Genomic DNA, 13,054 nt, shown 5'->3' with positions numbered 1-13,054 from the left:
AGACTTTGTTGAGCTTCTATTCTCAAAGTGGAATTGTAAACTAAAAGCAATTACACATTTCAAAGACAAATAAATTCATATTGAATGTAGAAAATTCAATTTGACTGGGTTAAAACTAGCCGGCTTTGCAAAAGGTAAGTGTATGGATGCAACAGGTAAGTAAGGTAAGTAATGTTTGTTATTGTTGTTGTATTTATCCCGACACTCTGTCAGGGTGAAGATCTATAAAGAGCGTGCATTCTAAGAAAAGCGGAAGATGGAGCGCATACGCAATCAACAAACGCTATTGAGAACAAACCTAACTTAAGAATTCTTTTCTCTCTCTACAAATAATAAAACATATTTAGTTTATTTTTGTTTAGTATTTTATTGAAATCAATATATGTATATACAATACAAAGTACAATGTATAATAATAATATTAACTAACATAATAGTAACTATTTGGCAGTAAGCAAAATGCTTAATTATATAAAAGTAATATTAATTGTATTATGTACAAAAATAACGTAAAGTAATATATCGACTGACAAACCAAGAGAGCTTCAAATGTTGTATTTTATTAAAATAATGTACTACTCTTATTAGTAATCAATAAATACAGATAACTAAAGTTAAAGTTGCTTTAGGATCCGTTCGAGCAGCAAAGCTATCATTGTTGTCGACTGATGGTGATAACTGATGATTTGTCCAGATGGCTTCCGCTCTCAAGGATGTGGACTGCAAACTGTTGACTGTGAAGCGGTGAAGTCCGTTGCAGTAAGCACTTCCATTATGGAGAGAAGCTGGAGAGGCGCCGCAGCTATTGCCCATGATGTTGTCCTCATGCAGCGCCAAGCACATTGGGCTGTAAATAAAATACAATATACTCTGTACACATGATTTTGATAAGAATAAAAATGTAGTTGCAGATATATTGCATTTTGACTTATTTTTTCTAGATAATAGGGGTAGGCAATGGGTGTCCATTTGCTACTAGCTCAGGCCTGCATATTGTGGCTGCCTGCAGCTAGTAGCTTTGGTATATGTATATGATATATTCAGCAAACTTTATGCAAACGAATGATAGTAGAGAAACGCGCTCCAATTATTACATCATAATACAAAACGTTTGTTACAATCAATTACAAAAGTATGCGTTCTCATAACTTTGAAAAGGCTCTTGTCGGCGAAAAAAATACGATTGAAACTGAACTTTCTACATTAATTGGAGAATGGATTACACAAATGAAATAGGCATATCAGAAGTATGATGAACAAAATTATTGCGCAGTTATGAAGCAAATAGTGAACAAACAAGGCAAATTTTTGTGAAATATCGCACTTTGATCAGAACCGTAATTCAGCGAAATTGCATCCGATTGCGGAGTTTCATGCATTGTTAGACTCGTGAGCTGCATAAGAATAAAACTGCATAAATTTGGAAGTTTTTAGATATTTTGGCAAAAATCGTGATGTAACCCCTGTAAATTTTTGTCCAAAATGATGCCGTCTTCATTTCTTATCACTTTCTAACTATGAGGCTATATCTCAGCCAAGAAAAAAAACCAGCACTGAAGTGTTTTTGGGCTTAATTTACTCATGAGATACTATATAAACATATGCTGTTGTGTTCGATAGATAAAAAATTGTTTTTGACATAGTTTTGGCAACAAAACCAATGCTGAAGAGTAACTTTTTGTTTTATTTTAGACTTTGCAGAGCTATAACTCGGCTAAACAAAATCCGATCCAAATGCTTTGTACGTCAAAATGTTGGCGTGAAAGCACAAAATTCAAATGAGTTATAAGGTTGTATGATATAAAAATTATTTGGGGAAGTATGGACAAAATAGTAAACAAACAAGATCAAATTTTTGTGAAAATATCGGACTTGGGATCAAGCGTAATTCGCGAAATTTCATACGATGCGGAGTTTTCATGCATTGTTACTGACTCGTTGAATGCATAAGAAATAACCTGCATTAACTTGGAAAGTCTAGGATATTTTCGATATTTTGCAAAAAAAACGTGATGTAACTCCTGTAAATTTTTGCCAAAAATGATGCCGTTTTCATTCTAGTTACTTTCTAACTTTGAGAGGCTAAATTCAGCCAAAAAACGCCACAGAGTGTTTTTTTGGGATTAATTTAACTCAATGAGATAACTATGTAAGCCTTGCTGTTGTGTTCGATAGATAAAAAACTGTTTTTGACCATAGTTTTGGACAAATACCATGTGAAAAGAGTAACTTTTTGTTTATATTTCAAACTTTTGCGAGCTATATACTCGGCGCTAAAAAAAATCGATCCACAGGCTTTCTACGTCAAACAATGTTGCGTGAAAAGCCAATTAAAATGAGTATAAGTTGTATGATAGTAAAAAAATTATTTGGCGAAGTTATGAACAAAATAGTAACAAACAAGACAAATTTTTTTGTGAAATATCGCACTTTGTAGCCGTAAATCAGCGAAATTGCATCCGATGGCGGATTTCATGGGCATTGTTAGACTCGTGAGATGCATAAGAATAAAACTGCATCAAACTTGGAAAGTCTAGGATTTTCGATATTTTTGGCAAAAAACGTGATGTAATTTTTGCCAAAAATGATGCGTCCTTCTTTCCTTATCACTTTTCTAACTTGTTGAGAGGCTCATATTCAAGTCAAAAAAATCGCACAGTAAGTGTTTTTGTGCTTAATTTACTCATCGAGATACTATGTTAATGCTATGCTGTTGTGTTTCGAATAGATAAAAATTGTTTTTGACATGTTTTGGCAAAAAAACAATGCTGAAGAGTATCTTTTTGTTTAATTTCAAACTTTGCATAGCTTTAACTCAGCTAAAAAAAATCCGATCCAAATGCTTTATACATCTATATGTTGGCGTGGAAAGCACAATTAAAATGAGTATAAGATTGTATGATATAAAAATTATTTGGTGATTTGGTGAAGTTATAAACAAAACAAGACAAATTTCTGTGAAATATCGACTTTGATAAGGCGTAATTCAGCGAAATTGCATCCGTTGCGGAGTTTCATCATTGTTAGACTCGTGAGTGCATAAGAATGACAAACGCAAATTCCACTTGGAAAGATAGATTTTCGATATTTTGGGCAAAAAACGTTGATGTACACCCTGTAAATTTTTGCCAAAAATGATGTCGTCTTCATTTCTTATCACTTTCTAACTTTGAGAGGCTATATCTCAGCCAAAAAAAATCGCACAGAAGTGTTTTCAAGCTTAATTTTCTCATGAGATACTATGTAAACATATGATGTTGTGTTTGATTATTGAAAAAATACTTTACACCAAGTTATGGCCATAAAACCAATGCTGCAGAGCTACTTTTTGTTAATTTTCAAGCTTTGGAATGCTATAACTCAGCTAAAAGAAATCCGATCATACTGTTTTATGCTTTTTTATGTTGGTACAATTAAGTACAATTAATATGAGTGTAAATTGCTTAATATTAAAATTATTTGTCGAAGTTATGAACAAAAGAGTAAATAAACAAGACAGTTTTCCGTCGAAAATTGAAATTTCATAAGATGTAATTCAGCAAAATTGTGTCTGATTTAAGCGTTTTATGCCTTGTTAGACTTGTGAGATTCATCTCAATAAAACAGCGTTCAAATTTCAAGAATCTAAGCTTTTTGATATTTTGACAAAAAATTTACTGTTACCCCTTTAAATAATTTCAAATATTCAAAAAATTTTGAAAGCTGCAAAACCCAAATTGTAATGATACAACTTTGTTTTAAGTATCAATACGAACATAACGCAGGAAAGCATTCAAGAATCGGATGATTTTTAAAAAAGTTATCATATAAAAGCCAATTCAGTCAACTTGCTTTTGTTACAAACAGAGTTACATTAATAACAAAAGGTTGGTACATCAATAACGGTTGTTGATGCGAATCATCATTTGGTTGTTGATGCAACAGAAGCTTGGGTTGTTGATGTACAAAGCAACTTTGTTGTTAAACGTGCAACACAGGCATTGATTGCTAATGTACATCAGCAACCAAAGGTTGTTGTTTAGACATCAGCAACCAAAGGTTGAATCAATAGCCAAAGGTTGTATTACACGTAAGCAACAATTGTTGTTGTTGTTTTGTAAATCAACATTTCTTGCTGTTGCTTTTTGTACATCAACAATCAACAGTCATTTATATTTTGTATTTCAGAAATATTAAATCGGATTTGGCTGTTTCATACCATAGCAAAAATAATTTAAATGAGCATAAATAAGTTTATGCAAACAATATATTAAGCTAAGCTGAATCAAAACATCTAACTTTGAATGACTATAAGTCAATGAAATTGAATATTTAAATCAAGAACACGAAAAATGAATGAAATTCTTTTTGATAAACTTGAAAATGCAGCAAACTTGCTTTTTTTTTAAGTTCAAGCTTAGCTCAACTACAGCTGGTATACAACAAATATATTGAGTATAAATTTGTATATCATTATCAGTTTTCATGTATTCCACAATCATTTTGTAAGAGCTTCGCTTTATCTATATAAAAACAACATTTCTGCTGCTGCTGTGAGCGCGAACAACAGCAAGTAGTGCACTATGGGCCAAAAATCCAATTTTTTAGACAAATGTCATTAATCAATTATTATATAATTATAACTATAAGCTACATTTAATTAGATTTATTTGTGAGTCTTTAGACAATAACATTTATTAGTTAATGCCACAAATCGGACCGTTGTACCACTGTGCAGAGCATGGAGTAAAAGAGAGTCAAGACAAGAGCGAGCTACAGCGCAGTTAATTTAAGCTCAGTCGCTTTTCGAAATGGAATTGATGCAGATCACTCCGCCGAGCTATCCGGTCAATCTTATTGCAAAAGATTGGTCGGAACGGCCTTTGTACCTAGCGTCGCCCATGAGAGAATTCCCAGCAATGATACACGACATGGAAGTGCTACCTGACGATGTTTGGCTAGTTTCCTATCCGAAAACAGGCACCACCTGGTTACAAGAGATGCTTTGGTTACTCTTGAACGGCTTGGATTTTACAGCTGCCTTATCTAAAGACTTAGAACTACGTTCGCCCTACTTGGAGTGAGTTACGCATAGAGCTTATATATTGTTAAATGTTAACTGGCTGCTTGTTAGATTTGATTTTATGCTGCATAGAGATGAGCAGCGTGCGCTCAATCCAGTGCTAGAGCTGCCGCGACCGCGACTCATTAAAACTCATCTGTCTCTTGCGTTTTTACCTGCCCAACTCTGGCAAGGAAAAGGTAAAGTTGTCTACATCTTTCGCAATCCTATAGATGCGTGGGTATCCGCCTATTATCATTTGGTAACAAGTGGCTTTATACACGGCAAAACTGTGGAGCAGTATTTGGATCAAAGACTCGATACTGAGCTACCCAAAAAAGCTGCGCTTGATCATGCTGCCGAGTTTTATCAGCTACGTAACGAGCCTTGGGTTTATTATACGTCATATGAGCGCATGAAGTCGAATCTGCGTGGGGTTGTTGAGGATCTCTGCCAGTTTTTAAATAAAACTGTAACGGAACAGCAAATGGAACGACTGCTAAAGCATCTGTCCTTTGAAGAAATGAAAAGTGAGTGCCTGATATAAGTTAAAGAGTTTAACTAAAGCACTTGCTCTTAGAAAACCCAACTACAAATCATCGGTGGGAGCATGCGCAACGCCCAAAGCCCAACAACAATAACAAAGAAGTGTACAAGTAGGTTGAGCTGCATTTGTTATAAACAATTTATAAACTGCTTACATATTTTAGTTTTATACGCCGCGGTAAAGTTGGTGGCTACAAAGATGTCCTCTCGCCTCAGCTGATTGACAAGGCAAATGAGTATATCGAACAAAGATTGCAAGCAAATAATGTGACTCTAGCACAGTTGCTGCTCTTGGATGATGACAATGTTAAAGAAAGCTAACAATATACAATAAATGCTTGTTGCTCTTATCTGTTTAGTTCGTCTTGCTGCAGCTTTTAATGCCTAAGCGTAATAAACAAAAGAGCGCAGAGACAAGCGCTCAACTCATAGAACTCAACGCCTTTATCTAACTTAAGCACAGTCGTATTTTGAAATGGAATGGGTGCAGATCACTCCGCAGAGCTATCCGGTCAATCTTCTAGCAAAAGATTGGTCGGCACGGCCTTTGTACCTTTCGTCGTTTATGCAAGAATTCCCAGCCATGATACACGACATGGAAGTGCTACCCGACGATGTTTGGCTAGTTTCCTATCCGAAAACAGGCACCACCTGGTTGCAAGAGCTGCTTTGGTTACTCTTGAACGGCTTGGATTTTACAGCTGCTCTGTCTAAAGATTTAGAACTACGTTCGCCCTACTTGGAGTGAGTTGTGCTTATATAAGCTTATATATTGCTAAATGTTAAATGGCTGCTTGTTAGATTTGATTTTGTGCTGCATAGAGATGAGCAGCGTGCTCTTAAGCCAGTGCTGGAGCTGCCGTCACCGCGACTCATCAAGTCTCATCTGCCATTGGCGCTTTTACCTGCCCAACTCTGGCAAGGAAAGGGTAAAGTTGTCTACATCTTTCGCAATCCTATAGATGCGTGGGTATCCTCGTATTATCACATGATTACGGTTGGCTTTATACATAGCACAACTTTGGAGCAGTTTATGGATGAAAGACTCGATACTGAGTTTCCTAAACGTGCTGCGCTTGATCATGCTGCCGAGTTTTATCAACTACGTAACGAGCCTTGGGTTTATTATACGTCATATGAGCGCATGAAATCGAATCTGCGTGGTGTTGTTGAGGATCTCTGCCAGTTCTTGAATAAAACTGTTACAGAGCAGCAAATGGAACGACTGCTAAAGCATCTGTCCTTTGAAGAAATGAAAAGTGAGTGTCTGATATAAGTTAAAGAGTTTAACTAAAGCATTTGCTCTTAGAAAATCCAACTACAAATCATCGGTGGGAGCATGGGCAACGCCCAAAGCAAAACAACAATAACAATGAAGTGTACAAGTAAGTTTAGCTGCATTTGTTATAAACAATTTATAAACTGCTTACATATTTTAGTTTTATACGCCGCGGTAAAGTTGGCGGCTATAAAGATGTCCTCTCGCCTCAGCTGATTGACAAGGCAAATGCGTATATTGAACAAAGATTGCAGGCAAATAATGTGACTCTAGCACAGCTGCTGCTCTTGGATGATGACAATGTTAAAGAAAGCTAACAATATACAATAAATGCTTGCTGCTCTTATCTATTTAGTTCACTTGGCAGCAGCTCTTAAGAGCAATAAACAAAAGAGCGCAGCGATAAGCGCTGAACTCATAGAAAGTGAACGCTTATCAAAGTTATTATTATATTTTATTGTATATTATAAACATTATTAAAGACTAACTAATGTGTGTGTATAAAAAAGGCTTTAGGCTTAGGTGGTTGTGGTCTCAACCTTTTTGGCATTGTCCTCCTTGGAGGAGGGTCCAGTCTGTGTAATTTGCACCAGGCGCTCGCTTTGTGGGGGTGGCAGCTTCTTCATGGGCGCCGTTATGGTCAGCAGACCATCCGAGGAGAGTGAAGAGGTAACTGTATCTGGATGCACATCACCTAAACAAATTAAAGATATTGCTTTAAAATATATATCAATGCATTTGTGTTTGGATTACGCACTTGGCAGCTGATAGCGTCTGGAGAACTGGCGCGAGACAAAGCCATGCTCGTCCTGCTTCTCCTCATGCTTGCCCTCCACAATGACAAACTTGTCGGCCACCTTGACAGTGATCTCATTGGGCGAGAACTGCTGCACGTCCAGTATAACCTCAAACTTTTCGTTATCAATGTTGAGCGTAGAGCCGGACTCCTGCTTTTGCAGACTGTTGGCCGAACGCTGCCAGGGACGCAGATAGCCGGAGCGCAGCATTGTGGGGCGTGAGTTCCATACCGATGACATCAGATCGTCGCGCTTCAGGCCCGTGCCAAAGTGCTGATCCAAGAGGCGCGAGGTGCGCATTGGAAAATCAAGTTCATCCCACCAATCACGGAACATTAGAGGCACTACGGACATCTACGTAACAGAAAAGAAAACGCAACTATTCACACGTTAGTTAAGCTCGCTAATATCCACTTCGATTGCCAGCTGGTACCTTTGTTAATTATTTGGGGCCTGTTGCTCGTTTCGCGTTTGCGTTGATATTGTGGAGCTTCTCGACAAATCTGCTCAGTTTTATAGGCACAACCGTTCACACTGTTTACATATGATGTTGCGCTAAAAATATGAAAATGTGTTTGCCATCTAATTTTAGATGGGCGTCATGCAAATAAGTTTGCCCCCACATACCCAATTGCATATATATAAAAGCAGAATTTATAGCAAAGAAATTTGGGGGCGTATTCGCTAGCAAATGTTTTGAATTGCAAACAAATAATTTTAAAAAATTCAAAAGTAAATGAAATTTACGTGTATGCAGCTAAAAAGCAGCAATAAATGTAACAATAACATTAAAATTGATAAACAAATCATTTGTATCATATTTGAATTTTATTATTGTTTTTTATAAGTACAACGAAAAATTTTCTTTAACTTTAAGTTTTGTATTCTAAAAATATATCTAAATGTAAATAAAATAAAAATAAAAATGCTTTAGATTTGTAACGTTTTTTTTAAGTTAAATTTAATGCGAACAAATTAGTCGTGCTTTTAATATTTATTTAAAATTTATTTTATATGCTGGTTTTTTTGATTTTTGGGCAAAGACAACAAACGCGCGAAATGACGCCGATGCATGGAATATTCTATACATTATTAATGTTCCATAGACCATTTGGAAAATATACAACAACTTGGGTGTCTAATTTATATGCCGCTTGTACTTGATATTTATTTGAAAATAATTCGTACGCAGTTGCATTTTATGTCATGCATTGACAAATTTTAAGTGAAGCTCATCATTCATTTTAGACATAAAAAGAAAAGTGTAAAGAATTTCACAGCTACAATTTAATTTTTAACAACACCTGATAAATATCTAGAACTTGCCAGAATTGTTTACTTTTGATTGCTTTTTTATTTCCTATACACACCTTGGATTTCTATATGCAAAATTAAAGCTTGTTGATTGTTTTGTTTTTAAAGCATGAAATTATTGTTGATGTCGCGTATTAAATGAGTTTTCAAACTATTTTTGGCAGTTGCTGCTGAATCATGCTGCGTCTGCTTAAGCATAAATAATGTGACGTATACTAATTGTTTAAAAATAGATTGCTAAATATAATGAAATATTTTTGATTTTATAATATATTTTGAGAACAGCATTATACGTAAATAAAATAATAACAGTAATATTTTCAATGAGCAAGCTTTAATATTAAAATTTTTTACTCATTTAAATGTAAAGCACCCTGTATAGTACACAAATTGCAAGTGCAGAGCCAAAGTTTTGCCAAAAACTTACACACACACACATAACAAAGTGTGTGCGTGAGCGTGTTTGTGTGTGTGTGTGTTTGCCGAACGCCAGCCGACGCCCCATCAGTAGGCCAAAAGTTTCACTGTTATCGCAGCAGCAGCAGCAGCAAATGGCACAGGACATTGCAGGCAACTCGCTCAGCTGTATCTGTTTTGTCTGTTTCGGCAAAGGCGCGTCATGTGATACGCGAGAAAAACGAAAAACAAATCAAAGTGCGAAACATAACAAACAAACAAGCAAACAGCAATTATGAAACGCAGCGATAGAATGCAAAAGGCGCAGCCTGCAAAGAGTCAAGTGAGCTAAATATTAACAGATAATTATAATTATGTTATATTGGCTGTTGCCTACTTTCAGGGAGCCGTTGGAGCTGGAGCTGCTCTGGGCGTGATGCTGCTGCTGCTGTTGTCGCTGCTAGCGCCAATGCAAGCCAACATGGAGGAGCATGGCAGTCATTTGACCAAACGCTATTCGGATCAAACGGTGCATGGTTATATGACCGAGGTGGGTTGTAAGCTTAACGTTTATGTTTATGTTCTGACAACATTTGCAACATTGCAGCGCACCTGCTGGTGGAATGAGGTGTGCAAGGAGGAGTTTCAGAATCTGTTTCGCTGCAAGTGTCCACAATATTCTTACTGCCGGTAAATGAGTTTTTCCCCCTATTGCCTGAAATTTAAGCCCTAACGATTTTATTTGCCTTATAAGCTCACCAGGGCGTTATTATAATGCCTACTGTTCAATGACGGACACCGGTTATATTTGGACCCAACTGGCGCTGGGCACAGTTGAGCGCTGAGCTCGTGACGTCAAAGCTGCCACACCAAACACTTACTGCTAACAGTATTGATACCACGTTTAGCCAAGTGGCCTACAACTTGAAATTCTAAACATGGCACGTAGGCAATCAATGTAATCCTAACAGTTGATCATAAAATAATGCACACAGTCTGCTGCACAGTCCGAGATCGACTGGACAACAAATAGTTAACAAAAAAACACAATAACAAACATTTTAACCTGCACTGAAACTAACATTTTTATGTATTTAAATGTCAGAAAACCATATACATATATTAAAAATATAAAGAGTTGAAAGTATTATAAATAAATGAGTTTTTCTTGACATATTTATGCAAAAACAAAGAAATTCAAATTGAATTTTTAAGGTATCTAATTTCATTTTTATTAAGAAATAAAAAAACTTGTGCATTGCATTAAATTAAGTGCCGCATTTCATTTGCTCTTTGTGAAAATTTATAGAGCGTAATTGTTGTCAGCAGTGCGTAAACTTTTATAGCTTTATGTAAGCAATTTACGTGCAAAATCAATAAAGAGCTTATCAAGTGACACAAGAGTGTGCGTGTGTGCGTCTCACAGTGTCCATTGCGGCTGCACAGCTCTAATTACATATGCACTGCAGCAGTTTTATACCAACCGCACCACTGTGCTTCACTTCAGGCGCATGCGTTAGTCCAAGCAATGAAAGCGAAATTGCGTGGGAGCGTATCTATACGTATCTGTATCTGTGTATGCGTGCGTGTGTGTGTGTGTATTTTGGCTAAAAGCTAGTTTAGTTAACGCCAGCTCAACATACAGACAAGTCCAACAGATGTTAGAGCTTGTTGCAAAATCGAAATTTATCAAACTGCAGCTGTTAAAAGTAATTAACATTTGAATAGAATAAAAGTTAAGTATTAGAAAAATGCGCTGCATATTGTTTGTGGCGCTGCTGGTGGCGCTGAGTGTGGCCGCCACAGATGCCATAGGTGTCAACCACCTGCCAGAGGCGTCGCTGAATCTCAACGAACGTTTCTTCGACGAGGTCAGGGAGCTTATCAAGCGACGCATTGAGGTGAGTGTACTACAGTAGACAACAACTAAAGCACACACAACTAACCACAGACTTGTTGTGGCTTATGGCAGAGCAAGCAGCTGCCAATGGCAGCCAGCGACGCGTTGGCCTTGCAGAATCAACGCAGCTACGAGAATGTGCCCATTCCAGCGGCAAGTGTGCCCGTGCCAGTGCTGGTCGAGAATTGGCCCACAGATCAGCATAGCTTTGGTCAGGTCACTGCTGTGTCCGTGGATCCCGAGGGCAATCCAGTTATATTTCATCGTGCTGACCGCTACTGGGACGTTAAGTAGGTCAACAGCTGTCCAGTGGGTGGTGGTGGTGGCGGCACTAATAAGTTTACCTATTGCAGCACTTTCAACGAAAGCAATATCTATTATCTAATTGAGTACGGGCCCATCAAAGAGAAAACTATTTATGTGCTGGATCCCAAGACGGGCGCCATCAAGTCCGGCTGGGGCTCGGATATGTTTTATATGCCACATGGCATGGCAATAGATGCGCATGGCAATTACTGGATCACCGATGTGGCAATGCATCAAGCGTTTAAGGTAAGCTTAAGGCAACTAAATGAAATAAAATTTAATGTCAACAAATGTTGCTGCAGTTTAAGCCGTTTGACAGCAAACCGCTGCTGGTTATAGGCAAACGGTTTCGTCCTGGCTCTTCCATTAAGCATTTATGCAAGCCCACGTCGATTGCTGTGGCCACCACTGGCGAGTTCTTTATAGCGGATGGCTACTGCAACAGTCGCATACTCAAATTCAATGCAGCTGGTAAACTGTTGCGCAGCATTCCACAGCCACCCGGTGCGTATGCGTAATAAATATAAACTTAAAGCATTTTGTTGACTGTTGAGTTTTAGAATTCTTGTCGCTGCAAGTGCCACATGCCATTACCTTGCTGGAGCATTTGGATCTGCTGTGCATTGCAGATCGTGAAAACATGCGCGTTGTCTGCCCCAAGTGCGTACCAAATACTTAAAATGTTGACAAACTAAATAATTTGTTTACACACAGAGCTGGTTTGAAGTCTTCACATGGCGAGGGTCAGCCCGCTGCCACTATACAGGAACCTGATCTCGGACGTGTGTTTGGTGTAAGCGCCTATGGCGACTTGGTCTTTGCTGTCAATGGACCCACTTCCATGCTGCCGGTGCGCGGCTTTACTATAGATCCACGCTCCGAAGCCATCATAGGGCATTGGGGCGAGTTTAAGAATCCACACTCCATAGCGGTAAGCGTCAATGGCTCCGCTTTGTATGTCACTGAGACGGGCACCAATCATCAAACGAATCGTGTCTGGAAGTACGTGCTGGCTTGAGGTTTGCAGCAGCAGCAGCAGCACCAGTCAAGGCATATCCACAAATAGTAGAAAATTCGAATTCGCCCATGCAAAACCCACACACACACACACAATTAACTCTAGCATATTATATAGCGTATGAGAAAGCACCAATAGTTACATTTCGCATAATTTAAAGCTAAACAAATACAAATACAATAGTATGTACTGTTAAAAGATAATGATACCGTTTAAGTATGTAAATTTGCTTGACAAGAGAAAAATACCACAACAAACATAACCTCAAAATCTTATGTTTTTACTAGCACTGTAATAAGCGCATATTGAAATACAATAATTAATTGAAACGGCTTATACTACGATTATGTATTTAGGCACTTGCAAACATTTCTTAACATATATTAGAATCTTTGACGCTATGTAACATATGTATGTGTATGTACTCTAAACCGCACAAGTATATAAACTATATCTT

The 13,054-nt window shown here is 37.6% G+C and overlaps 4 protein-coding genes across 5 annotated transcripts; 3 read left to right on the top strand and 1 right to left on the bottom strand.

Moving 5' to 3' along the window:
* Nucleotides 1-4,790: 4,790 nt before the first annotated feature.
* Nucleotides 4,791-6,021, top strand: LOC108595858 (sulfotransferase 1E1-like). The gene is made up of 4 exons (XM_017981147.2): nt 4,791-5,059; nt 5,114-5,571; nt 5,622-5,697; nt 5,752-6,021. The coding sequence occupies exons 1-4, from the start codon at nt 4,791-4,793 to the stop codon at nt 5,906-5,908; spliced, it is 960 nt and encodes a 319-aa protein (XP_017836636.2). The 3' UTR covers nt 5,909-6,021.
* A 41-nt stretch (nt 6,022-6,062) lies between these two features.
* LOC108594822 (sulfotransferase 1E1-like) lies at nt 6,063-10,478 on the top strand. Its single transcript, XM_017979959.1, has 7 exons — nt 6,063-6,331; nt 6,389-6,846; nt 6,897-6,972; nt 7,027-7,180; nt 9,777-9,923; nt 9,981-10,063; nt 10,128-10,478. Exons 1-7 carry the CDS (start codon nt 6,063-6,065, stop codon nt 10,216-10,218), a joined length of 1,278 nt encoding a protein of 425 aa, XP_017835448.1. The 3' UTR covers nt 10,219-10,478.
* Nucleotides 7,302-8,181, bottom strand: LOC108597358 (protein lethal(2)essential for life). Of its 2 annotated transcripts, none has more exons than XM_017983873.2 (3): nt 8,097-8,181; nt 7,624-8,017; nt 7,302-7,560 (listed from the first exon to the last, which is right to left on the bottom strand). In XM_017983873.2, exons 2-3 carry the CDS (start codon nt 8,015-8,017, stop codon nt 7,385-7,387), a joined length of 570 nt encoding a protein of 189 aa, XP_017839362.1. In that variant the 5' UTR covers nt 8,097-8,181; the 3' UTR covers nt 7,302-7,384. The 2 variants fall into 2 exon arrangements, with proteins under 2 accessions (XP_017839362.1, XP_017839363.1); XM_017983874.2 differs by having other exon boundaries at nt 7,624-8,042; nt 8,097-8,179.
* A 487-nt stretch (nt 10,479-10,965) lies between the features above and the next one.
* Nucleotides 10,966-13,044, top strand: LOC108596963 (peptidyl-alpha-hydroxyglycine alpha-amidating lyase 2). The gene is made up of 6 exons (XM_017983210.2): nt 10,966-11,274; nt 11,346-11,563; nt 11,627-11,825; nt 11,882-12,083; nt 12,140-12,239; nt 12,294-13,044. The coding sequence occupies exons 1-6, from the start codon at nt 11,125-11,127 to the stop codon at nt 12,595-12,597; spliced, it is 1,173 nt and encodes a 390-aa protein (XP_017838699.1). The 5' UTR covers nt 10,966-11,124; the 3' UTR covers nt 12,598-13,044.
* Nucleotides 13,045-13,054: the final 10 nt, after the last annotated feature.

Source organism: Drosophila busckii, chromosome 2R (assembly GCF_011750605.1).
Source record: "Drosophila busckii strain San Diego stock center, stock number 13000-0081.31 chromosome 2R, ASM1175060v1, whole genome shotgun sequence".
In the NCBI taxonomy this organism is placed as follows: domain Eukaryota; kingdom Metazoa; phylum Arthropoda; class Insecta; order Diptera; family Drosophilidae; genus Drosophila; species Drosophila busckii.
This window is presented reverse-complemented; position numbering and strand designations above follow the sequence as displayed.